This window comes from Lissotriton helveticus, chromosome 6, assembly GCF_964261635.1.
Source record: "Lissotriton helveticus chromosome 6, aLisHel1.1, whole genome shotgun sequence".
Taxonomy (NCBI): domain Eukaryota; kingdom Metazoa; phylum Chordata; class Amphibia; order Caudata; family Salamandridae; genus Lissotriton; species Lissotriton helveticus.
The window spans coordinates 706,838,317-706,863,628 of NC_136067.1; the positions used below are offsets into that span (position 1 = coordinate 706,838,317).

General features: G+C 45.2%; 1 protein-coding gene across 2 annotated transcripts in view; it reads left to right on the plus strand.

Annotated features, from left to right (window-relative positions):
- The window catches only part of ZNF292 (zinc finger protein 292), a 670,886-nt gene that overhangs the window by 196,200 nt on the left and 449,374 nt on the right, over positions 1–25,312 (plus strand). For both annotated transcript variants that reach the window (XM_078648177.1, XM_078648178.1), the window contains exon 3: positions 17,537–17,615. In XM_078648177.1, the coding sequence (XP_078504303.1) occupies positions 17,537–17,615 (79 nt within the window). The remainder of the gene's footprint in view (positions 1–17,536; positions 17,616–25,312) is intronic.

The window sequence follows — 25,312 nt, forward strand, 5'->3', positions numbered from 1 at the left end:
CATAAACATTTGCAAGGCCCAATCATGTTCAAAAAACCAACAAATTCCAGCTGTAAGCCCTAATCTGTGTTTGTGCAGTAAACCATATTTTACTTTGCAATATAGTCCCTGGATGATGTAATCAGAAATATCATTTGAGATGTCATCAGTGATGTCATAAGTGAAGTTACTGACCATGTCATGAGTGATGTAATATGTGAGGTCATTAGCAGTGCATTGCGGGGCGTAAGTTATAGTTGGCTCAGATAACTAGAACTGCTGAATTTCAATGGTTTTGTACGAGTGAAATCTGAGCCTAACTAGAGCGTCCCTATAACCTTTGTATTTTTCAGTGAAATGTATATAAAGTGCCCCAGAGTCCCCGCATATGGGCGGGACTATTCAGTACTTATGACTTTCATGAGGATTCTTCTAGAAGAGAACTAGGATTACATGTAAGCTTTTTATCCTTCTTGAAGAACACGCTGAAAGAAGCCTTTTTGCTACTTTCCAAGACTTTTCCTGCTAACACACTGTACAGCATTCCTTCATGTTTGTATTCTTTTGTTCTGATGCAACTGGATGACGTTAGGTCACAGGGGATGATTTCTTCATACAATGGGATCAGTGGCGGTTGGTGATCTTTAAAAGTTTTGCCGCACCTAAAAAAGAGAATAGGGTGAAAGGGCAAATTTTAGACCAAGCCGAAGTCTTTTCAAGATAAAACTCGCCCTGGTAACTAAAGTTGTATCCTATCATTGCCTGAATGTTTTGGTGGGAGGGACGTGGGCTTATCGAATCCACTATAATAGCCCATAAAGCAAGTATTGGCAAAACCATTAAGTCTATCTTTTGGATTACACAGAGGGGCTGTCATCAGTTTGCTGCTGTGCCATGCAAAAATTAAAATGGAGAAAAATGGCACACTAGTGTAACAGAGCTGTAGGTGGTGCAGGCGGGACGAGCAATAGGGAGTGAGCTGGAGGATAAAATAAAAATTGTCAGGTGTGGGCAGGAGAAGAAAAACCAGCACATGAGGGACAGAGCAGCATGGAGTAAGCGGAAGAGGCACATGAGGAGAGCAGCATTCCCTTTTGAGCAGTTTAGGTTGGCAACGGAGATGTACTTGTGAGAGTATGCATCACTCAAGGGAGAAAGCAGCATGGATTGGAGGGTGGGGTAGGTATGTGTTTGGGAGAACCCAGAGACAAAGAACTTGAAAGCTCATGTACATTCATGGAGTGCCTAACAAAAAAGAAAAAGTAGTGTTCGAGGCATGTGGGCTGCTGAATTCATATCTGTGCATAGATCGCCGCCTAGTGTTGGGTCTGGATGATTGCACTTTGTTGTCTTGGAAGAGTCTTCGAAGTATCACGAGATAGGTGACTCCTCCCCTGGACTACCGTGCGCATGGGCATCCTCTCCATCCTCAGATTGTTTTTTTCCGCCATTGGGTTCGGATGCAAACTCCTATACTCCAACTCGGAATCAAAAACAAAACTTTTCTAAGGGCCAAAAGGCCTTAAGCTTCGCCAGTATTGTTCTCGTTCGGTACCTCTCTACTCGATTCACACTTCCATCTCGAATCGGTCGTCAACGCGGGCCGTTGGGCCTTTTCGACGCCACGTGAGCCGACCGTCGATGGAAAGAAGCCCTTTCAAAAGGTGCCCACAATGCCACTCCAAGTTCCCACATACTGGTAAACACTCAGTATGCAACAAGTGCCTTTCCCCAGACCATAGGGAAGAAACCTGCCCGGCCTGCGCCCAGTTTCGGTTGAAGAAAACCATATGGATCTGACGGGCCACTAGGCAAGAAATGCAGCGACAGGCACCGGAACCGGACAACATCTTCGATGATGACCAGGAACTACCGGACGCGCAAGACTCGGACCTAGAAATCGTCACCGTCGAGGACTACTCTGACTCAGACGATGAAATCCCGTCTGGGCAAATCGTGAGTACAACACCAACTGTCCCGTTACCAAAGGCTCCGGTCGAGGCATCACCAAAAGGCCTTAGCCAAGATCATAAAAGACTTTCGACAGCCCCGCCTTCTGGCTCGGCTCCGAAATCGAAACCAAAACCTTCAGAAACCCTAGGGCCCAGTACCATCGCCCCGAAGAAGGTTCCAGAGCCAAAAAAAGTCACCGGCCCGAAGGGCGTCGATCCAAAAAAGGCCGCACAGCCAAAGAGTGTCGAGCCAAAAAAGACTGTCGACCCCACAAAGGCCGTTCAGCCAAAATCCATCGACCCCCCAAAAATCGGTCGACCCGAACAAAGGCACGCAGCCGAAGGGCGCCGAACCGAAGAAGGGCGCCGACCCGAACAAGCTTGCTGTTCCGAAATCTGTCGACCCGGCATCCAGTGCCGTACCGAAACCAATATCGAAGCCGGACAAACCTGTCGACCCGAAGATAACGGCCCCGAAGACACCAGTCGATCCAAAAAAGAACATCGACTCGGTGAAAGACACTCCTCCGAAGAAGCCTACGGAGCACAAAAAACATGTCGACCCGAAACTTCCGGTAGAACCGAAAAAACTTATCGACCCAAAATCAGGGCCCGTGCCTAAAAAGTCCAACAAAACTCCAAAAGTCGTCGAAAAAACTAGTGTTGCCGACCACAAAAAGTCAAACACTAAACCCAGGACTGTAGAGGAAGAACTATTCCACCCAGATCCATCAGACGACCAAGCTAAAATATACATTAACCCAGAGACTGCATAGGAAAAAGAGGCCCTTGGACTTTGAACCTGATTCACCTATTCCACTAAAGAAAAAGGACTTTGGGACTTCTCCCTCAAGACCCTTCAGCCCTTTTCAACCTATTATGCCTGCCACACCTTTTGCACCTACCTCACCTTACCACGGGTACGGTGAGGGGGACGCAGGGTATGAACCACAGCCTCTGTATGATTTCCCACAAGATCCTAATGAGGAGGAACCTTGGGAAGAACCAACAGACCCTTATGACACCCATCCCATCCCATCCCTGATGTGCCCACTAATCCTACTAGACCATCACCCACTGATGACACAGTAGTTTTCAACCAACTCATAGACAGGGCAGCACAATTCCACAACGTGGACATGCACAGCGACCCTGTAGAGGAAGACTTCCTGTTTGACACATTTACTACTGCAGAAAAAAGTGTCAAAACTCTTCCCATGTTAAAGGGAGTTCTAAAACACGCACCTGACATATTTAAGGACACAGCCAGGGCACGGGTAATCAATCCTAGAATAGAAAAAAAATATAGACCGGCTCCTTCAGACCCTACCTACATCAAGGGCCAGTTGCCACTAGACTCACTGGTGGTTGCTAACGCACGAAAACGAGCCAACTCTCCGACAACAGGGGAAGCACCTCCCCCTGACAAAGAGTCAAAGATTCTAGAGGCATCAGGCAAAAGGGTAGCTGCACAAGCCTCCAACTCCTGGACGATTGCTAACACACAAGCCCTACTGGCTTGTTACGACAGGGCGCACTATGATCAGCTCAAGAGCCTTATCCAACACCTGCCCGAGTCTTTTAAAGCACAAGCCAATGATCTCATTCAGGAGGGTAAATTCATATCAAACGCCTCCATCAAATGTGCGCTTGACTCTGCAGACACCGCAGCTAGGTCTATTAATACTAGTGTCCTGCTACGCAGACATGCATGGCTGCGTATTTCCGGTTTTAAGAAAGAGGTGCAGTCCACCATTCTTAACCAACCTCTCAATCAAGACTTTCTATTTGGCCCTGCGGTAGACACCATCTTGGACAAAATGAAAAAGGACACAGAAACCGCAAAATCTATGGGTGCATTGCAATTTATGCAACATAGGGGCTCCTTTCGACGCTCCTCATACAGAGCAAATACACGAGGGCATGCTTCACAAACATCTGCCTCATACAAAAGTAACACACAAGGCTCCTTCACTAAGAACACAGCCAGAGGTGGTTACAGAGGTAACAGTAATAAGGGAAGAGGGTGTGGAAGCAATAACAACAGGGCCTCCACTACCACAAAACAGTGACTTCATACGCTGCCTCCAGACCACTTAACACCAGTCGGAGGCAGGCTACAACAGTTCCTACCTCTCTGGCATGCGATTACCACGGACAGGTGGGTGAGAGAAATTATCCAGTCTGGTTATTGCCTAGAACTGACTTCTACACCACCAAACATACCACCCAGACATCGTCAGATGTCCACAGAACACATCACCCTTCTACAACAAGAGGTAAAATGCATGCTGGAAAAGGGGGCCATAGAGCAAGTCCCTTTCCACCAACAAGGGAAAGGAGTATACTCCCTATACTTCCTTATTCCAAAGAAGGACGGTTCTCTCAGACCAATATTGGACCTCAGGCCCCTGATCAATATATACTATCGGAGCACTTCCATATGATCACACTACAACAAGTGCTCCCGTTGCTACAGCAAGGAGACTTCCTAGCAACTCTGGACCTCAAAGATGCGTACTTTCACATACCCATCCATCCAGCCCACAGAAAATACCTCCGGTTCACAATAGAAGGTCAACACTACCAATTCAAGATTTTGCCCTTCGGGGTTACCACGGCTCCAAGAATGTTTACAAAATGCTTAGCGACCGTGGCAGCGCATCTCGGGAGGCAACACATCCATGTGTACCCTTACCTGGACGATTGGCTAATTCAAGCAAAATCGTACCGAGAATGTGCAGCACACACATCCCAAACAATCCAGTTGCTACACAGCCTAGGCTTTTCAATCAACTACGCAAAATCGCATCTGCAACCTTTCCACATACAGCAATACCTGGGAGCCACTATAAACACCTCGGTGGTAAAGGCATATCCAAACTCAGCAAGGATAGCCAGCATCCAAATACTCATTCGCAAATTCCAGCCACAACACTCCCTGCCAGCTCAAGTCTTCATGCAGCTCATAGGCATGATGGGCCTCCTGTATATTTATTGTCCCCCATGCCAGACTTCAGATGCGCCCATTACTAAATGCCTAACAAGGCAATGGAACCAGGCTCGTGGACAACTAAAAGACCTAGTGTTGGTGGACAGTCGCGCTCACAACTCTGTGCAGGGGTGGAACCCACAAAACCTTTCCAGAGGGTGACTGTTCCAAGAGCCGGTTCCACAACTATTACTAACAGCGGACGCATCACTGACAGGCTGGGGAGCCCATCTCCTCCAATACACGGTACAAGGGCTCTGGACGACCAAACAGAAAAAGCTGCATATCAACCAACTAGAGTTGCTAGCGATATTCCTAGCCCTAAAAGCCTTTCAAAAATACGTGTACAACAAGACGGTGTTGATCCGGACGGACAACATGACTGCAATGTGCTATATCCAGAAACAGGGGGGGACGCACTCTCCACAGCTGTCCCATCTGGCGCAGAGCATATGGAAGTGGGCGATCCCAAAGAACATCTTTCTCCTAGCAGAACACCTTCCAGGGAAGGACAATCAGATTGCCGACCTGCTCAGCAGGCACAGCCAACAAATACACGAATGGGAGATTCACCCCCAGGTTCTCCAGCCATTCTTCGAGGAATGGGGTCACCCAGAGGTAGACCTGTTTGCCACAAAAGAAAACTCCAAATGCCAGTACTTTGCCGCCAGGTTCCCACATCCGCTGTCACTGGGCAATGCGATATGGATGAACTGGTCAGGCAGATTTGCGTACGCTTTTCCCCCAGCACCGCGGATCCCGCTGGTGGCACGCAAACTGCGGCAACACTCACTCACCCCAATCCTAGATGCTCCCACGTGGGCCAGACAACCATGGTACACAACATTCCTGGAACTTTCAGTAGTTCCTCATCAAAGACTGTGCCTTGCTCCCCATCTTCTAACTCAGAACCATGGAGAAATAAGACACTCAGATCCCAATCAGATGAAGCTAGCGATCTGGCTCCTGAGGTCTTAGAGTTCGGATACCTTAACTTGCCCCCAGACTGCATGAACATCATTAAGGAGGCAAGAAAACCAACCACACGAGCGTGCTATGCAGCTAAATGGAAGAGATTTGTTATTTACTGCAACAATAACCAAATCAACCCATTAGACGCTTCCATACAAAACATTATATGTTACCTGCTGCATTTACAAAGATACTCTTCTATACGACTACACCTTGCTGCTATAGCAGCATACCTTCAAAACAGGCAGCACCTTTCACTGTTTAAAGTGCCAGCAATCAAAGCCTTCATGGAAGGTTTAAAACGGGTGATCCCTCCGAGACACCCCCCTTCCCCAGTCTGGAATCTCAATATAGTGCTCACGAGACTCATGGGACCTCCTTTCGAACCTCTACATTCATGCGAATTACAATTCCTGACATGGAAAGTTGCATTCTTAGTTGCCATTACCTCACTCAGAAGAGTGAGCGAACTCCAAGCACTAACAATTCAAGAACCTTTCATGCAGGTACATGCTAACAGGGTAGTCCTTAGGACAAACCCTAAATTCATGCCCAAAGTCGTATCCAATTTCCATATCAATCAAGCAATTGAACTGCCAGTATTCTTTCAGAATCCACAGTCAGTAGCGGAGAGGGCCCTGCACACACTAGATGTAAGAAGAGCTCTACTCTATTATGTAGACAGAACTAAATCATTTAGAAAGATAAAACAACTCTTTGTTTCTTTTGCACCACAACACAAAGGAAATCCTATTTCAAAGTCAGGAAAAGCCAGATGGATAGTTAAATGCATTCAAATATGTTATCTAAAAGCTAAACGCACTTTTAACAGTCCCCCCTAGAGCGCACTCTACACGGAAAATGGGGGCATACATGGCTTTCCTAGGGAATATTCCTCTCGAAGACATCTGTAAGGCAGCCACATGGTCCACCATACACACTTTCACTAAACACTACTGTGTAGACGTGCAAGCAAAACAGCAAGCTGCTGTAGGCCAGGCTGTCCTCAAAACTCTTTTCCAAACTGCTGCAGCTGGCACAGGTGGCCACCGCTAGAGGAGATACTGCTATTCAGTCTATGCACAGATATGAATTCAGCAGCCCACATGCCTCGAACGGAATATGCTACTTACCAGTATGCATCTGTTCTTGGCATGTAGGGCTGCTGACATTCATATCGCCCGCCCTCCTCCCCTGTGCCTGTAGCAGCTGCAGCATTATCTCTGGCATTGCCATCTCTTACTTTCATATCTCCATCTCTGCCACAATGGCGAAAAACAATCTGAGGATGGAGAGGATGCCCATGCGCAAAGGTGAGCATTAGAAGGATAGAAGTCAGCTATTCAAAAGGATGATAATGACGCTATGCTCCACAGGAGGGACTAAGGAAGGAAGAGGAAGGTAAGCCATTGAAAAAGAAGCAAGCAAATGTGTTTCAATAAATCTAACAAGTTGTAAGTAGGGAGCACATTGCAAGGCCATTGTAAGGTTTAAAAGACCTAAATGAGACCTAAATTGCTAAGATGTCTTTTATTGAGGATCAGATGGATCGAAGCAAAGACAGGAGGACAGAGGAGGTGTTGTCTCTAGAGAATATTGCAGAACCTTCATTGAAAAACTCCGAGGGGGACTCTCCAGTCAAAGTGTTGGAGTTAACGAAGGACTCCTGTGTGGAGTATCATTGACTTTAAAGAAACAATGAAGTGGAGGCTACGACTGACATCTGAAGTATGGAAGAGATCAGCGCTACCAGAAAGAAGGATGTGATCCAATGTGATCCAAGATGGCCGCCTGGTAGGAGCTCCCCTCCGGAGCTCCCAGTGCTAGGGATCCCTTTCATGGATTTATCCCGGATAGCACTCGTCGTCATAGGGAAAATATAAGTAACTGGAGCTTGACAAGTAACTGGATGAATAACGAGTAACTGGATTAAAAGGAGCTTGATATCACATACCTGCAATCCTGGCGACTGGACCCCTGCAACTCTCACAAGAGCATCGGAGCTGTCGGCGGAGCCCTGGTCGGTGGGAGAGAGCCTGCTGCGGATGCAGACGTTAATATACGACGTGAAGGACTGCCTGTCAGCGCCGGCCACCATGAGACTACATACCGGGGCTGCAGCTGCCAACGTACAGCCCGGGGACTAAGGAGAAGCGCCGCCTGCTGCCTGCCTTCGCCTGTGAACACCGGTCGCGAGGCGGGCGCCTGGAGTCTGCCTACCGGGACTGCAGCTGCCATCGTGCAGCCCGGGGTCTGATGAGAAGCGCAGCCTGCTGCCTGATATTGCCCGAGAACACCGGGCTGCGGAGTGGACGCCCGGAGAGTGCCTGACGGGAGGGCATGCTTGGCGCCTGGAGTCTGAAGGCGCGGTGAGGCGCTGCTTGCTGCTGGGCGCTGGGTCGCTGAGCGGAGCGACTAGGAACCTCCGTCCAGCTGGGAGTCCCGGCGCTGGGATGGGTGTGCGCTGATGAGGCGTGCCTCCCACCGGACTGTCCCCTGCTGGGAAGATCGGGGTCTGATATCTCGTGCGGCACCCTCCCTCCTCTCGCCGGACTGCAAGCAGGCACTGGAGCTGGCTGGGAGGCTAGCGAGCTGGGGCGGGTTGCTGCCGCAAGACGCCTAAGCCCCATCCCCTGACAACTCACGCGGCGCTGCAATCTGTTGATGCTGACAACGCGAACCTGCGGACCACCAGCTGCTACTGAGACCCGGGGAGCAGACCTGCAAAGGCGGGGTCGCGCTGGCAAGAAATGGATAAACAGCGCAGATGGGCACTTTCAGGCAAGATCCCTGATGTCTGCAAAACGCTGCTATTAACCTCATGTCTACTATGCAGAAACAACATAAAAGCGCAAAGACTTTGCAACCCTGCAACATTTTAACTAAGTTCCTTGTCTCCACCGCCAATAAATGCTTCACTTTGCGCCACTTTGCGGGCAACATCATAACTCAGGCTAAGAAGTTCTTCAAGAAGGTATTGTACATTTTTGCCTTCCTCCCTTTGTTCAAAATGGCTGGGGCCATAAAGCTGTACTAATAAATCTCCCTCCTTTACCTTCGACGCCCACAAGGCTCCCCAGCTTGACTCCCCCACACAAGACAAGACCACCAAAACAGAGATAAGACTCCCTCCTAACAAGTCAGAGCTGGGCTTGCACAAATAGAAACTGAAATAGCCCTTCCTTGGTCCTAAAGCAATAACAACTGACAGAGGACTATCAAATATATCCCCCCCTATTTGGCGGCCATATTTGACTATTATTTCACCTTCTTCGGCGGCCATCATGGACTAGTCACTCTCACTGCTTGCCCAGGTCATAAGAACTGACTATCTACATAGCTCTGCATCTAAGCACTGTAATTAAGTTCCTGCCTTGTATTGCAGTATTGGATCTTTTATTTTATTTTAGTTTATCTCTCTATTTTGTTGTCTACTCTAGTATACACATTTGTTGTACTTATACTTGTTATATTTACTTGTGGCAAGCTGCACATATCTCACCTCTATCCCCATCACCCACTGTCCGCTGCGGCAAGCTGCACTTATCTCACCTCTACCCCCTTCACTCACTGTCCGCTACCGCATTTATTTATTTGTTGGGTTTTCGATGTAAGCTACCTCACGATATTGCACTGATTATTACTACCTCATACACCTCGCTCTGTCATGTAAACGGCACCCAGCCACTTTCTACGCCTAGACTACACTGCTGGTACAGCGTAAATGCTAATATGTAACTTGGCTTCCACCTAATCGGTCCTACCTCTCATAGTTGGCTACACGGTGTAAACTGACTGCTTCCTCGTATATAGGATACATTTGGTAAGCTGCACCTACGCACTGTCTGTGCGGGGACCACACTGACTTCTACCTCTTATACTTCTGATCACTCACTGGTGTCCCCCTCGGCCCTGTAACTAGCGGACGACAACTTGTACTACCGTCCTATTTCCTACACCTATCGCCACAGCCTCTCCAAAATGGAGCTCAGCGGCAAGCACACTTTTAGAATTAACTACCCCCCCACTCCTCTCTCCAAAAATGCCACTAAGCGTTTTAAACACAAATTCTTGAGGTCGCACCCTGAAACACCCTTTGCCGACACCTACTTCTCACCGGGCAATGGAGCCCTGAATACCGATATCATCTTCCACACCGCACGCAGAGCCCAATGGAGAAAAACTTTCCTATCCCTACTCACAGTCTCCACCACCAGGAAAACACCTCATGGCCTAATTCTCACCATCACACCTTCCCACCTCTTCCCTGGCAGGTCTACCATTACTATCTACAATAACGGGATTGTCCTAATCCAATCCACAGACAAGAACCTGGAATTACTAGACAACCTGCTCCCCAAGTTCAAAGAGCACCTCTCCAAGCTGCTGACCCCCACCCAGAACTCCGTCAGCACTATCTCCCCTGACGTCGTAGCCACCACCTACCACACCTCTACCCCCAGCACCCTAGTAAATGGCCCACCTGCTGTTAACGCCCCCCACTCCCCAAAGACAGTCACAATTATCTCCACTGCACATACTAGCAGCCCCTCTAACATGACCCTGCTTATCCCCACCCATACCCCCACCATCCCTCTCCCCCCGGACAGAGCATCCCCCACCCACAACACACCACCATCTGAACTAGCCACCGCCCAAAGTTTATCCTCCCAACCCCCCACCCACAACACACCACCATCTGAACAAGCCACCGCCCAAAGTTTATCCACCCCCCCATCCCAGCCCCCTCACGACAGACACCTCTCCCTCCCCATCTCCCTCCCCACTCCCACCCACGAATCTCTCACACCTGACACAACAACTCCCACCCACAACACGCCTACATCTGCACACACCATCACTCGGAGTTTATCCACCTATCCCCCCATCCCCCCCACGGCAGACACCTTTCCCGTCCCTGCTCCCTCCCCACTCCCACTCACAACGCTACCCCCCTCCCAACAAACGATACAGAACATACCTCCTCCCGCACCTTAGCTTCCCCCTCTCTCCCACCTCCTATTCTCAGCCCTCACTACCCACCTGTCTCCCCCACCGTCTTCAGCCTGCACTCACTCTTCTACTCACCGGCACCGTCCTCCACTGAAGTCACTACCTATGCTCCCCACCCACCGCCTGTCTCACCTACATCACCCACACCCCTCGCCCACAAACACGTTCACACTTTGAATACCATCCCACCCTTTAGCACCGCTGAACCCCTCAACAACGCCAGTATACCCCCCCCCCCCCGATACCCTGCCTGCCCCCAGATCACCACTCAATCACTCACCAACGGCTCTCTCCACCAACACCTTCCCCAATGACCCCCCTGACCTGACTTTATCCACCCTCCAACAAGTCAAAGAGGAAATCTTACAAATCAAAAAAGAAGTCCACGCTATCAAAGACCTCCTCTCCTCACAGCCCAGTCTACCTCGCACCATCCCACTACCCTACAAACGACGCACCCTCCCTACATACCCTCGCCCCCGACGTCACCAGCAATGGCCTACTATCCCCGTTCGCAATAACTCCCACCGCCCCCGTCGTGTTCTCAACCCCTTGTCGGACCGCGACCTATGCTCTCTCCTTCACTCTTATGGCCCAGGTCCGGTAAAAGACTTTTCCAACTCACACATCACCATACCCACAATTCTTACAAACACTCGGAAGCTCCCAACACTCAACAACAGAGGCTCCGTCCCTAACAACCTCAGAAAAGTTCCCCTCACATTAGATAGCTCGACCACCCTACTCTCTCCCAAACTCAAATGCATCCTACTAAACTGCAGATCGGCCCAGAGACATTCCTCCGACATCGCGGATCTCGTCTCAGAAAGGGATCTGGACCTAGCCATTCTAACGGAAATGTGGCTCACTGAAGCCTCTACCCCGATTATGGACATACTAGTCCCCCCCAATTATCACATCATTAGGCTGGACAGGTCTCCTGGCAAGACGGGCGGGGGAATTGCATGCATCTTTAGGAGCAACCTCTCCGTTACTCAAGTCACCTCCCCTTCCCTTTCCTCCTGTGAACTCCTCTGCCTCGACATCACCAGTGAGGGCAAACAAGCCTGTGCTTTACATCTCATCTATCACCCGCCTGGTGACAATCTCATATTCACCCAACAACTCATGGACATGATCACTTCCAATGCCGGTCGGCAGACCACTCAAGTCTACCTGGGGGACTTCAATCTCCACTGGAACGATCAGAAAGACACCGTGGTGAATAGTCTCAAATCGTTCCTCAATGCGCTTGACCTCAGCCAATTATGCGATAAACCAACACACGACAAAGGCGCGATTCTCGATCTCATCATTGCCAAAGAGAACGCTATTCAACTGGAGGCGATTCTACCCTGCGATTGGTCAGATCACCACATTATCACCTTCTTTATCAACGAAAAAGTTAAACCTAACCCTACTCAACCAATCAAATCCAAAATATGGAAAAGGGATCTGAAGAATCTTAACCCCTCAACCCTACCACCCCACATCGGCAACCTCCTCCTTCCCCCTTCAGGTGCCTCAGATGTTCAATCACTAACTGACCACTACCTTGACTCTATGAATACAATAGTCAATGAAGTCGCCCCTTTGCAACTGAAGAGTCTCCACCAAAATTTCTAACCCCTGGTATGATGACAGACTCAATGACGAGAGGCGTAATATGCGAATGGCAGAGCGCACCTGGAGATCGGACCCTTCAGCACTGCATCTCAAAAAGCTTAAGAACAAGAGAAATGCCTACTTTAGGAATATAAAGCGCACAAAGTCGGACTTCTTCAGCCGCCAGTTGGACCAAGCGAAGAACAGGCCAAGAAAACTGTTCGAGCTAATCCAGACCCAAACAAAGGCACAACCCACACAATCAAACAGCACAACAAATGGCACCCCACACTGTGAAGCCTTCTCTGCTTTCTTTAAACTAAAGACTGACAACATAAGAAATGACCTCATTATGGATGTAAGCCGATACCCCAACCACACCAGAATGGCAGACACTCAACCTAAAAACAAGGCATCCTGGCAGTACTTCGATACCTATTCGGAAGAAGCAATACACAAACTGCTCTGCACCTTGAAGCCCTCTAATCACCTCACAGACCCTCTACCTGCTAATGCTGTAAAAGACTTTACCCCCTTGCTCCTCCCTCTCTGGACCAAGATCATCAACAGCTCTTTGCAGCAAGGCCACATTCCAGACTCCCTTAAGGTGGGGCAAGTCACGCCTATACTCAAGAAACCTACTGCTGATCCGTCTGACCTAAACAACTATCGGCCCATCACCAATATCCCCACCCTGGCCAAACTGCTGGAGAAATGTGTCCAACTCCAACTAACAAAACACATTGATCAATTTGACCTCCTCAACCCTCATCAATCAGGTTTCAGAGCGAAACATAGCACGGAAACAGCTATGACACACATAATTGATGACGCCCTCCAAATTCTGGATCGCAATGAGTCCTGCCTCCTCATCCTTCTTGACCTCTCGTCAGCATTTGACACGGTCAAACATGAGAACTTGCTGGAGCTGCTAAATACTCGAATGGGGCTATCGGGAACTGTTCTCAAGTGGTTTTCGTCCTTCCTTCACAATCGGTCTCAGAGGTTCAAGATCGACAATGTGCTATCTACACCTATGCCTGCAGATCTAGGTGTTCCACAAGGATCCACCCTCTCCCCTACACTGTTCAACCTCGTTATGGAACCGCTCGCCACCTTGCTTCAAGCATCCAATGTTCAATTCCATATGTACGCCGATGACACACAACTCTATCTAAAGTTACAATCCCCGGAAAATATCAAACATCTGAATTCCACGCTTATTAACACCCAATCTTGGCTGGCCAATAATCACCTCAAACTAAATGCGCTGAAAACTGAGTTCCTACTCATCTCACCCCCGGCGAAAACGTCCTCCACCCAAACCTGGCTCAACAACCTAACAGCACTCAATGTCCAACCTACCATCGTGGACTCGGCGAAATCCCTAGGCATCACACTCGACGCCAAGCTCAACATGCAGCAGCACGTCAGCAAAGCCACTAAAGCAGCTAATTTCCAAATTAACACGCTGAGGAAAATTAAACCCTTCCTCCCGGCCAAAGACTTCCAAACTGCTGTACAAGCTTTAGTCATCCCTCGAATTGACTACGGAATTGCGGCCCTCAGCGGTCTTCCGCTATCCACAACAGCACCCTTAAGAGCCTCCCTGAACGCTGCCGCGAGACTCATTACTGGCTCCAGAAAGCATTCGCACATATCCCCAGACTTAAAGTCTCTAAAATGGCTGCCTTTTGAAGCCAGAATACAGATAAAAATTGCAGTTATGACACACGCGGCCGTGCACCACAAGGCACCCAACTACCTCGCTCAAAAGCTATCTATATCAGGAGGCTCGAGAACCAATAGGAGCACAAAAAATCTACTCCTGAAACCTCGTAGATTCCGGAAAGCGAAAACCTACAAGCGCTCCTTCTCAGGAATGGCACCCAGGATCTGGAATGCGCTCCCTCCTGAAACCAGGCTGATCTCCTCCACGGCACTCTTCAAGAAAGAGGTGAAAACCATCCTTCTGGCCAAGATCTCCTGATCGCTATAGATGTTGGTTCAGAGACTCTGCATTGTATCACTGCTCACCCTATCCCTTGGCACTACACTTTACCTGTAGAGTGGCACTACCACGCTACTCTCTTACTATCGACCAAGATATGATACACGTTGGTTTACTGATCCACCTGAACACCTCTGTATTGGGACCAATGACTTGTGCTGTCCTATATTACTTCCCTACCTGATTGTATATGGATTGGTTTTATGTATGCTTTTTATTATCCATGTTATTACCATCCTATTGTTATTGTTATTGTCACCGTGTTATTGTTGCTTTATCCATGTTATTACCATGTTATTGACTTGTATACTGTTCCCAGTATCTCTGTTGACTCCTACTGCCCCTACACTGTCTTTGTGAAGCGCTCTGATATCTGTAAGGATCCTGTTCGCGCTATATAAAACTTTGAATAAATAAAATAAATAAATAAGGATAACCTATCCAGCCTTAAAGGAACAGCTGCTCTGTTAAGTTTGGAGGTGTTAGTGTTGTTTTCGCGAATAAATGAGGGAATATGCTTGAGTGCAGGCTTCATGTCATCCCCATTGCTCCTTTGTGTGCATTCTGCCTGTTGAGGGGCCCAAGGAGTGTGCACAGAGAGCCAAGTTTCAAATGGCAGACCGCAAATAAATAACTGTACAGAAGGCTTTCCAGCAGAGCTTCCCTCTTTTAACAGTGCATAAAATGGTCTATGATGAAACCCTGCAAGATACTTATGGAAACCTAGGGAGGAACCTAGTTTGGTGTAAAAACTCAAAGGCTGTAGTCTAAAACTTAAAAACTTAAAACTCATTAAAGCCAAAGGAGTACTCACTACCTCCACATTATTGGAATCCCAAAAGTATTACAAAGAATTAGAGCAAATTCCATTGGAATGTGTTTAAAATGAGTGGCGGCTATTGTATGATTGCCCTTGTTGAAGATAAAGATATAACTGAAGATGGTCTTCTTTTTTCAAGGCTTGTCTTATAAATGAAATGATTCTTTTCTGAGCCGGAGAAATGATTAACCACTTCACTTAGGTTTTCAGTTTCAAACTTCCAAGATCGGCTATTAAATAGCCAAGAGACTGCATGAAATGCGCTTATGTGCCAGATTTTTAAGAAATTGCTAATCTTCACATCTCCTTCTTTCTGTGTTTTACCTCAATATAGACTGTTGGGAATGGTCATTTTAAAGTGTTTTTGGACCAGAAGCAAACTTGTTTAATTAGTGCAAAGGCTGCTGGTATATGGCCATATTCCTGTGTCCTTTGTTGTTTCTTTTTTTTACTTTCTTAGCTCAGCCTTCTAAATAGGAGCCTAGAGATTGCCAATATGTGGAGCAAAAGGACATGTTGGACTTTCACCTTGACTACTCAAGGAATTTCTTAAAGAGCAGTCTGGAACTTACAGGGGGGTAAAAAAAATCCTGCAAAATCTCTGTAAATGGAGAAAGTTATGTTTTCAAACTACACTGTTCTTAGAACTGGAGGACTTTTTCTGTTAGCTTTCTGCTGTCTAACATCTGTCTTCTAGTTGATAAAACTAGCTTATCTCTTTTTCAATGTTTGACTATCACTGAATCTCCTGCGATGCCGAAGAAAAGATTACTGTAGTCCTAGTTCTGCATTGTAGCAATCATTGAAGTCTTAAAACCACCCACCTGCCTCCCTCACTGGGTATAGCATTTCACCATAAAAAGATCTGACTTTAAGGCAACTGCCAGTAGAGTGCATCATGGGTAAGGAAGCTCCTAGACTCTTAAAGAGGCATTTTTCCTTCATTTGCATACACTTTTCACACCTTGTTTTGCAAATTGTTCAACATCTGCTGTATTAGCTGGATCTTACTGGAACTTGTGAATATTTCACACTGGACAAAGGTCTCAGCGGTTGACATTGCCAGTCTGGTTTTGCGTTCTTTTAGCTTTTTATTCCACCACTGTTTAGTGTTAATGTGGTGGTTAGTCTGTTTAATGCTTATGAATATTCGTGATTATCCTGTGATCGGAAAGCTAAGTAAATTCAATGAAATCCTAGATTTTGATCATGGGATACTGCTTTGAATTAATCAACATCCTCCTAATAAATCTTTGAATGGAAGGAAAATCAGTATAAGAAAGAAAAAAAATAATGTTAAACTGTCTCAGCACTGCACCCTGGGACAGAATGCCTACATTTGGTTCTTAAAATGTGCATTTCATATACCATTGACTGGCAATGACCTCTGGCTGAAGAAATGACAAGATTTAATATGTATTATGGATCCCGACGAAGATGTTAAAAAAGTACTAGGCTATCTTCAGCCTCTGTCAAAGATGAATCTGATAAAATGTTGATTACTCTGAGAATCCTGACTATAAAAGTCTGGTACGCAGGAAGTACAAGTCAGAATCGACCAAGCTACTTAAAGTTGTGCAATGCTCCCCCTGCACTCAGTCTAGGACTTGATTTGCATAGAAGTTCAGGCCCCTGTGTAGTTCAAGAAAAGGAAGTTTAAAGACGTTTTATTCAGTAAACAGCTGATACGTGTTTCAAAAATGTTGCTTTCTCTTAACGTTCTAAGCTATCCAGATCTATGAAACTCGCCAAGAAGCAGATATTTGGAGAGAAAAGGGCTATAGGCTCCCAGGAACACATTTTCTGGTTTCTTTTAATTTTAATTTTTATGTATAATTTAATACCTTTAAATGGATTTTTATTGAATTGCATGATCTCTGAGGAGTAATTAATCAACTGAATACGCCACGTAATCTCCATCCTGCTTCTTACTCAAGTACAAATTGTATGTTTTTCTCAGCCATCTGAGTTTTGCACTAATCTATTTTAAGCACAGTGACCTGACTTAACAGAGTTGCGACTGCCCTCAAATTTTGATTGAAAAGCTTGGCAGTGTTGCTCTTCTTTTTATTTGATTGTATACACCTTTTGCTCAGTGCAGCTAGTGTGTGACCTTGATATTTTATTAAAATTGCTTTGAGGGTTAATTTTTCTGGTATTATCACTTCAACACGTACATTTTGGTTTTACAGGAGCTGTGTTGAGCTTTTACTTGGTCTGCCTCACGATTTGCCAGAAAAGCATTGGAAAGAATTTCAGAGAGCTGTACAGGTGTGAGATTTTTATTTTTCTCTTCAAACTAGATTTCAGTGAGTTTAAATTAGTTGCTGAATCTGTGTACTAACCTACATTAATGGTGTAATCTTGTTATCAGCTTAAATAATAGTAATTAGCCCTATTCTTTTATTAGCCCCACATTATAGATGTGCATGATTGTCATCTTGCATGGCTCTTTACCAGTATATAGTCTGCTTAACTGTTCATGTTTACTAATTTCCTCTGTTTTTGAGTGAACTTTTAACTTTTTAAAACCAATGTTTTAACATTAAAATCTTCATGAAAGAGCAGTGTGTAAATGCAGAATTACGTAGCTCTTGCACAGTAAAGCGTTCCTGTAGGTAAATGGGTTATTTGTTGAAGGGGTGAGTTCCCACTTCAAAGACTAATCCCAAGAATGATGTTGATGGGTTGCAGCGGTCAGTCCTGTGAAAACCCTCTTTGATCAGACTTAGAAACTTTTCAGGAAGTCAGACCTCCTTCAGTGGAGAAAACAAGCAAGTTGTATCTGACCGGCGATTCAACTGCTTCGGCTCGATGCCGATGGAGGAAAATTTCCAAAACGTGGCAACGCAGCTTTTGCAGTTTGAGCAGTAGTACACTAGGGCACCAGCCACTGGTCCAGAACCTGGGAGACACCACTTTGCTGCAGGCCCTCTGTTGGAGGACGTCCTAACCAACAGCGTCCAGGGCAGGTCTAGTTGAAACTGGTCAGATTAGCAGTGGCAGGAAAAAGCTTCTAAATGCTTGTTTTGCCCCTGTAGCTCAAACAGGAAGTCAGCACTAGGAGTCACTTCAGGGTTTAAAGGCAAGCAGGCCCAGCCTTCCTTCAGGACTCTGGTAGCAGGGTGATCCTTCTGATCTTAAGAGGTCAGTATGTTCTGAGAGGGGTACTGGTGATGCCACTTATAACTCCTGGGCTAAAAGTTCCCAGGGTGACCCTACTCATTTGTGTAGCACTTCCTGGGTGTTTTACTGAAAACTATCCCTCTGTTCTCTTCTCCACCGAAATCCAGCAAGGCATAAAGAACCCTTCTTCCCCTGGTCAGAACTCCCCGTGCCCACCCAGAGTATTAGCTGGGGTAATGGGCAAACCCTCCAGTGTGGTCATTCCGAATCCGTTCTGGGGAGCTCCACCCTACCACTTGGTTTGGAGCCAAGCTGACTAGGAAGACTAAGGGAAGCAGACCCTAGTGTGAGCTGCATCTGCCAGTGTAGGCACCTGTTGATGCTCAGAAAGGGCTGGGCTCATCCCCTGAGGACATCCTGCTGGAGAAGGAAACACCTCCACACCTCAGCTTGTTGTCCTCTGTCTGGTAACAATCCACATCTTACCATAGGTTAGCCATTCACCAGACAGGTGACCCTGTCAGAAAGACAAAATCTGGTTAAAGCAGAAATAATACAACCTTCTAAAATTGTAATTTTTTAAACTAGTTATCGATATAAAATCCAAATTTACCATTAGTTTAATTTTAAATTATTATGAAAATAAGTCCTTGAACAATTTTTCTAGGTTCTCCCAAACATATAACATAACCCAGTGTTTCTCTCTGGGAGAGCCACCCGTGCTACAGTGACTTTGGAGATTTTCTCCTGCCCGGACATATAAAACTTTAAATGCATGTGTCCTACTTTTTAAATACCATGTACCCTGTCCAATGGCTATTAGGGCCTACCTTAGGAGTGACTTAGAAGTATAAAAAACAGGCATTTGAAATGCAATAGGTCTCGCATTTGCGAGAGTTTGAGCTATTGGCATTGTAAATGATAATGCCTTTTATTTATGTGTTTTGAAAACTTGCAGACTTTCCATAAACAAGCACTTTTTAGTTATAGTTGTTGCTTACAAGAAGCAAGGCTGGCAGTAACTGTGCCTCTTTTACTGTCAGCCTTACTTCTCATAAGCAAGGCTGTTTTCAAAACACACGAATAAAATGAATTGTCACTTGCAATGCCAATAGCTCAAACTCTTGCAAATGCGAGACCGATTGCATTGCAAATGCTTGTTCTACCGGCATGTCTGGTATTTTAATGTCCTGGCTGGTATAAAAATTAGAAAAATTTTCAAAAACCATTTTTTCCCCTTTATCTTTCATACAACCAATATAAAAAGGAAGCACTTTAAAGCGTGCTCTGGAGCTGCTTTGATAAACCCTGACTGATGGTTAAAGTACACAGAAACAGAAAGGTCATTTTACAAATGAAGACAGATAACTTTATATGAAGTTCTTTTAAGTATCACTTCTGTGCTGTTGTAGACTCTTAAAACATGAAGAAGTGGGTAGTAATTTTCTTATGGATAGATGACAAACTTATAGATGCATTGCACTATGTGATGTTTGTTGTGAGGCATTTTGTGGCATACTATAATGTTGCTCCAATTACAAAAATAGCACCTAGGTACCATGTATGGGGCATAAGAACAACTGTGCCCCTGCACTAACACAATACATAGAAAGCTTCAAAGTTTGAATTAAATTGTTTACATGTAATAGTAACATATAGCACATCAATCTAAACAGATAGTGGAGGTACGTAATTCAGTGACCAATAGTCGAGTGAGAAGTGTAAGTCAATTAGTAGTCTGTAATTAGAGTGTCCATTTTCTGTTTATTGTTCCGTTTCAAAAGCCAACACGTGTTTCATCGCAGGGAACAAATGCGAATCTTCAGGGCTAAACAAAAAATACAAATTATATCTTCACTAAACATGTTCTGTTTGTAGAATTTTGTCAAAAACGGGTGACTCTTAGTGTCACCATAGTGACACAAGGCATGCTAAAAAGGTGGGGGGGGGTGACTTGGTGTCTGTGTGAAGAACAGTCATGAGTAAAGTGACATATGTGACAAGGTGGAGTGTGGGGTGACAAACGATATTTTTTATATAAAAGCAAATAGTGTAACTAGTTATTATACATTTGGAATACTGGCCGGTCTGAGAGGTGAAGTGGTGAGGCAGATAGTGTGTGTAAATAGAAAGGACGATATCCCCAGTGACTCGTGAGTGACGTATGTAAACATAATGGATTCAGAATACACGAAAAGTGATGGCAGTGTTACATATTCGTGAGTATTCATCTATTAGTTTGCTGAGCTTGCAGTACTTAGAATTAGTAGACGCAATTGTGCACAACTCATCTTGACGAAGTCTATCCTATTTAAATCAAAATGCCGACTTGAAATGCCAGACATACCTGGAAGAAGTGGCTTTCGAGATAGGATGTACTTGTTCAACTAGAACACAAGAAGGGGCGCGAAAGGACCGGTCAGTGCGTAGACTCTGGTGTTTGTCATAGATAGGATTTCATAACAAAGAGAGAAAAGAAAGAAGGAGGAATAAATAGAATACGTAAAAATAGTGAAAAAGTAAAAAATGAAAAAAAAAGTAAACACACGCTGGGCGTTAGGTTTCAATGTTGGAAGAGAAAGTTTTTTATAAATTACACCAAAAGTAAAAGAGGGGGGAGCAGTGTTTCAAAAATAGTAGTATTACACAAAACGGGGGGACAGGGCTACACAGGATCTATTAACTCGGGGTAATTGTAGTCATGAATTATACTGCGAACGAGAATATAATATTTTACACCAGTTTTGCGCTCGTCGAAAGCCCCCCCCCCCCTCTTGTTTACGGGAATTTAATATCTTCCTAACATTGAGATATATTTCCTCTACCCAACCAATCAGGGTAGTATTTCTTCTTCTTTCTGCCACTCTCTCTGCAATAGGGTTCGATGGCTACGTTCTAGTCTTTTTTAACCAACCCATACGCACCAGTACTTAAATGAACTCTACTTCCGGTCACGTGTCCGTTTCTGAAACACGGCGCCGGGAAACTCTAAGAGGGAGAATTTCATTTATCAGGTAAGCGCTCTGGGTCCCTTAACATCTGCAGCCTTATGTAGTTTGGTAACTACATTAGAAAAACGCTTTGGATCCTGTGTAGTCCATGTGGACTTAACCCCTCCTTTTCTTTTCTTCTAAAGACAAGGCACTCTGTGGTTACAAGCGTACCCGCCCAAACCACGAAGACCTTTCTCCTCCCGGTCTCCACCTAACCTGCTAATTACCGAGGTAGGTGTGACTCTATACTTATGCTCCCTCTCTGCCTGCGTGCTTAACGACACGTCAACCAAAAATGATACTTACATTGCGCTTTAAAACTTGCTCTAATTGCAGATCTGTTCTCTACACTAAAGATATTATTGTTCGAAAATCCGACACTTGGGATTTCCTACTACGCCACGACCGTGGCAAATACCCTTACAACAAAAATCAAAAAAACACAAGTTTGATTTTCCCGGTGAGTTTTTACCATTTTAGACAGCACCGTCAGTATAATTCATGACTACAATTACCCCGAGTTAATAGATCCTGTGTAGCCCTGTCCCCCCGTTTTGTGTAATACTACTATTTTTGAAACACTGCTCCCCCCTCTTTTACTTTTGGTGTAATTTATAAAAAACTTTCTCTTCCAACGTTGAAACCTAACCCCCAGCGTGTGTTTACTTTTTTTTTTTCATTTTTTCATTTTTTACTTTTTCACTATTTTTACGTATTCTATTTTTTCCTCCTTCTTTCTTTTCTCTCTTTGTTATGAAATCCTATCTATGACAAACACCAGAGTCTACGCACTGACCGGTCCTTTCGCGCCCCTTCTTGTGTTCTAGTTGAACAAGTACATCCTATCTCGAAAGCCACTTCTTCCAGGTATGTCTGGCATTTCAAGTCGGCATTTTGATTTAAATAGGATAGACTTCGTCAAGATGAGTTGTGCACAATTGCGTCTACTAATTCTAAGTACTGCAAGCTCAGCAAACTAATAGATGAATACTCACGAATATGTAACACTGCCATCACTTTTCGTGTATTCTGAATCCATTATGTTTACATACGTCACTCACGAGTCACTGGGGATATCGTCCTTTCTATTTACACACACTATCTGCCTCACCACTTCACCTCTCAGACCGGCCAGTATTCCAAATGTATAATAACTAGTTACACTATTTGCTTTTATATAAAAAATATCGTTTGTCACCCCACACTCCACCTTGTCACATATGTCACTTTACTCATGACTGTTCTTCACACAGACACCAAGTCACCCCCCCACCTTTTTAGCATGCCTTGTGTCACTATGGTGACACTAAGAGTCACCCGTTTTTGACAAAATTCTACAAACAGAACATGTTTAGTGAAGATATAATTTGTATTTTTTGTTTAGCCCTGAAGATTCGCATTTGTTCCCTGCGATGAAACACGTGTTGGCTTTTGAAACGGAACAATAAACAGAAAATGGACACTCTAATTACAGACTACTAATTGACTTACACTTCTCACTCGACTATTGGTCACTGAATTACGTACCTCCACTATCTGTTTAGATTGATGTGCTATATGTTACTATTACATGTAAACAATTTAATTCAAACTTTGAAGCTTTCTATGTATTGTGTTAGTGCAGGGGCACAGTTGTTCTTATTCATTGCAGACCAGTTTCCTGGTCTTTCTGAGTGGTTGTGAGGTACTACCACTCGCCCCATTGCCTACACCATTTACTCTTGTTTTCCATCATCTAGCGGTTACCCAGGTGTGCGCCCAGTGTTTCTGGATTTCTAAAAGACCTCAGCAGTTGTTTTTTTACAATATCAGATTGCCAGAGTGGGCTGCCCCCGCCAGTACTCCTTAAATTGCACCGTTTAACTGTCTTAACAATCTAAACGTATTCCTTACAACATGGATAGAGACAAAGTAGCCGCAGACCTGTTTGAAAATCTAGCTAAAGGCATGCCTACTCATACAGCAGCAGCCAATTCTGGTCCCCCTCGAGTGGAGGGCCTCAAAGAGAAATTCAAAAAACTTGAAAAATTGAAGATGCAAGAGAACTCACGATGGTGGGATGCCACCACTTTGAAGCAATATATGCGCCTCAAGCAAATACCCAGAGGCTTGCGCTCTCAAATTTTTCCGACCTATGACAATCTAGATGTAGACCTTATGAAAAAATGGGAAGACTCTGTTAATAACAACTCTTTTGTCCTTATGGACATTCTAATAGAAAGTGCGGACCGCAAAACCCTGAAACTACAGGGAGAAATCGCTATTCTTGAACAAGAAATAAAAGACCTTAACCTGCCAGAACCAACTGTAAAAAACTACACTATTCTGGACGAGGTTTTACTAAAACATCAGGAAGAAATCAAAAATAGGAAAGCAAGACAAATCAAAAGAGATGATGGTGACTACCGTAACGGTAGAGTGTTCACTTTCGATCGAAAGTATGATGCCCTGATTCCCTCTACTAAATCCAAAAAACCTGAGAGCAATACATCTGCCCCAGGCTCCATCTCATCGAGTACTACATCCCTAAACACTGTGGGTACCAGCGAACCAGCGACAGAAAGCGAAGACAATCTGGACGCTAACAGCAGTCCTTTTTTAGTAGAAATGGAACGCATTCGCAAGGGGAACAGGGCCCAATCCCGAAGAGGCCTTATAACTCCAAAACCCACAGAGGGAGCAGGGGGGGACAACGACGAATATCGCAAAAAACTAAGGTCAGGGAAAACAAAGAATTAGATAACGTCAACAAGGAGGTGTAAGTTATCAACCTATCCTCTTTTCCCCTCACCTCTGACATGACAAAGTTACTCGCAAAAGGTTTGAGTTTTAATCCTTACTCCACCGGTGATATTTGTCAAACAAAAATAGATCTCTTCAAATTTGTCCGTAATCTAAAAATAAAAAAGTACTTTGCAGGTAAAGTTCCTGTTAAGAAAAATACCAAAAACATTCCTGATGTATTGAATGACAATGTTGTACATACAATAAAAGATATACAAGCAGTCCATCTATTGTTGTCAATCACTGAACGAGAAGACAGCCCTATGGAAATGGGGCAACTCTTAGAAGAACTCAACATAGACATGGACTTTGGGGTAGCCAGTGGTCTCAAATCCAAGTCCACATGGACTCCGACGTTACCAGGCGGTAACAGCATTGACAATTTTCACAGACATGTGTTGGAAGACCTTAACAAAATCAACACCAAAAGACTACAAGAAACATTCATATTTAAAGACAATCTAACCAAAGGAAAGCGCAACGCTTTGACTGTACTGACACTGAATCCCTCCATTATTATTCGTGAGGCAGACAAAGGAGGAAATATTGTGGTGATGAACGCAGAAGACTACAACAATGAGATAATGACCCAACTAGCAGACCTCTCCTGCTATGACCCCATCGCATCTAACCCCATGGGTGCACTCACAAAGACCGTCAACGACCATCTACTGAAATGGAAAGAGGATGGTCTCCTAAATGAAGAAGAGTACATGTATCTAAAAGTATTGAAACCAACATATCCATGGCTTTACACCCTTCCTAAGATTCATAAGGATCTCCCATTTCCCCCTGGTAGACCGATAGTCTCAGGAATCGGAGGTCCGACTGAAAGACTAGCAGAATATGTGGATTTATTTCTGGGCCCACTTGTCAAAAACCTCCCCTCATACATTCAAGACTCCAAACACATTCTCAGCTTGCTAGGGGATCTAGAATGGCAACCAGGCACCACATTAGTCACTATGGATGTGGTTGCTCTCTATACCAGCATCAATCCAAAACTAGGCATTGAAGCAATTACTAGAGTGTTGTCCAAACGGCCGGCCTCGCTTTGGGCACATA